This window comes from Propithecus coquereli, unplaced genomic scaffold (assembly GCF_000956105.1).
Source record: "Propithecus coquereli isolate 6110/MARCELLA unplaced genomic scaffold, Pcoq_1.0 Scaffold8942, whole genome shotgun sequence".
NCBI lineage: Eukaryota > Metazoa > Chordata > Mammalia > Primates > Indriidae > Propithecus > Propithecus coquereli.
In genome coordinates, this window is record NW_012155221.1 from 264 (window position 1) to 2,264 (window position 2,001).

General features: G+C 48.2%; 1 protein-coding gene across 1 annotated transcript in view; it reads right to left on the bottom strand.

Moving 5' to 3' along the window:
- Positions 1–212: 212 nt before the first annotated feature.
- Positions 213–2,001, bottom strand: part of LOC105826472 (ankyrin repeat domain-containing protein 16-like) — a gene marked incomplete at its 3' end in the record, with an annotated part of 7,896 nt that continues 6,107 nt past the window's right edge. Inside the window, exons 4-5 of the mRNA XM_012664463.1 lie at positions 826–934; positions 213–374 (exon numbers count right to left, since the gene is read on the bottom strand). Of these exons, the coding sequence (XP_012519917.1) occupies positions 213–374; positions 826–934 (271 nt within the window). The remainder of the gene's footprint in view (positions 375–825; positions 935–2,001) is intronic.

Below are 2,001 nucleotides of genomic sequence, written 5' to 3' on the forward strand. Positions count from 1 at the left end.
TATGGAGTAAAAGGTTTTTGCCTAGAAACAAAATAATGCCATGTTTCTATTTAAAGAGATAAAGGGCTTCAGAATCATGAATATTTCAGGAGTACATCATGGGCAATTTCTTCCACAGAAATGGATCCAAAGAACCCAGGACTATGGAGGTTTCCATCAGTGGAGTAAGGCAAGCCTGGGGAAGCAGGGATGCTGTCACAAGAAAAACCAACCTTTGCTGCGTAATGAAGCGCTGTGAGGTGGGTTGATGTTGCTCTCACATCTACATCAACACCAAGTTCAGAGACCAAGAATCGGATGGCTTCATCCTGCCCTGTGACTGCTGCCCTGTGCAGGGCCTGGGCGCCCAGCCTGTCCTCGGCTGAAAGGCAAACCTGATGGACAGAGGAGAGAGGAACACAGAAGCTGAGAAGCAGAGAAACCCGGGTCTCGGCACCTACTGACATTTTGGCAAAACTCGGAGGCAGCTTTTGCCTGATTCTCAGAGGACTCTCTAACCAAAAAAACGGCTAAGATTCAGTGCTCCAGGTTATATTGCCAAAAGCAGTCAGCAGAGACAGTTTGTCGTTACTACTACCAAACGGCTACTGTTTATTGAATACTTACTTTGCTAACTGCTTTATGTGCATTATTTAATTCTGGTGGGAATCTTCTAAAATTAAATTTGTGTTTTACAGATTGGAACATGGATGCTTAAAGAGGTCACAGGGGGAGGTTGGCAGAAATGGGATCTGAACCCACAATCTAAATTACAATGTGTTCTGCTTATCCTATCATCTAAAATGTGCAGGAAGAGCCAAAAGAATCAAACGAAACCATTCATACCTTGTGTTTTTCCAGGAGCAGCCGGGCCACGTCGACGTGACCACACTGAATCGCATCCATAAAGGGGGTAACGCCACAGTTATCTTTGCAGTCTGGATCATACTGGCACCTAGAGCCAAATCCCAAGTAAGAGAGCTGAGAAAATTCACCACCTCAAACCCAAAAGATAGGTGACATTTGATGACATGCAAGTAGACTGTATGCCGACAAATGACCCGGGATAGTCTGGAGTGCTCACAGAGCACAATGATCTCCCCCAGCAAACTCGCTCCTCCTTTAACTTTTTCCATCCCATTTGACGGCACCTTCCTCTCACCAGCTTATCATGCCAGAAGCCTTGAAGTCAGCCTTGCCACCACCTTCCCCTTATTCTTCATACCCAGCTGATCCCCCATCTCTCAATTCTACAGCCAAAATATTTAAGCCATCTGTCTCCTCCTCTCCACTCCACTCCCACGCCTTCAGACCGAGGCAACTGGCAGTGGCTTCCCAACCTGCTCCTCACCTCAACTCCTGCCTTGCCGAGCCGTTCTCCACAGCGACCACCGTCCTCTTTCCACACTCCAAGTGGATAAAGCCTTAAAACTGCACCCTACCCTGCACAAAGGACAAAACCTCCAATATCAGCATGACCTCCAAGGGCCAGAATAACATGGCACCTCCATCCCTCTCCAGGTCTCCTACCCGGGCTGGCCTTGCTCTTCCCTGGGCCCAGGCTGCTGAGCCCTTTCCTGCCTTCGCACTGTTGCGCCTCTGCTGGAGCAGCACTGCCCACTCCACCCTGGCTCACTCTCACTTGCACCGTAATGGGGACTTCACCAGAGGCTTTCCTCATCACCCCCATCTACACGAGGACCTTTGCTCTCATGGCATCTTGTACTTTTCGTCTGTAGTATTGCCACAGTTTGTAATTATATGGTATTTACTCGTGGGATTATTCATCTATACTTGTCTCTCACACCAGCCTATAGGCTCCATTACAGAAGGGACTGTGTTTATCACCCAGAACCTAACACACAGGAAGTGCTCAAAAAACGTTTCTTGAATGAAGGAAAGAGTATTTATAAATCTGCAGGCAACCAAGCACGTTCCCATTTGTGGCAGGCAAGCCCTACACATAGCAACACTTTCAGGCCACAGTGTTAAGTGTTCCCTTCTGGCACGCCGTCTCCTCAG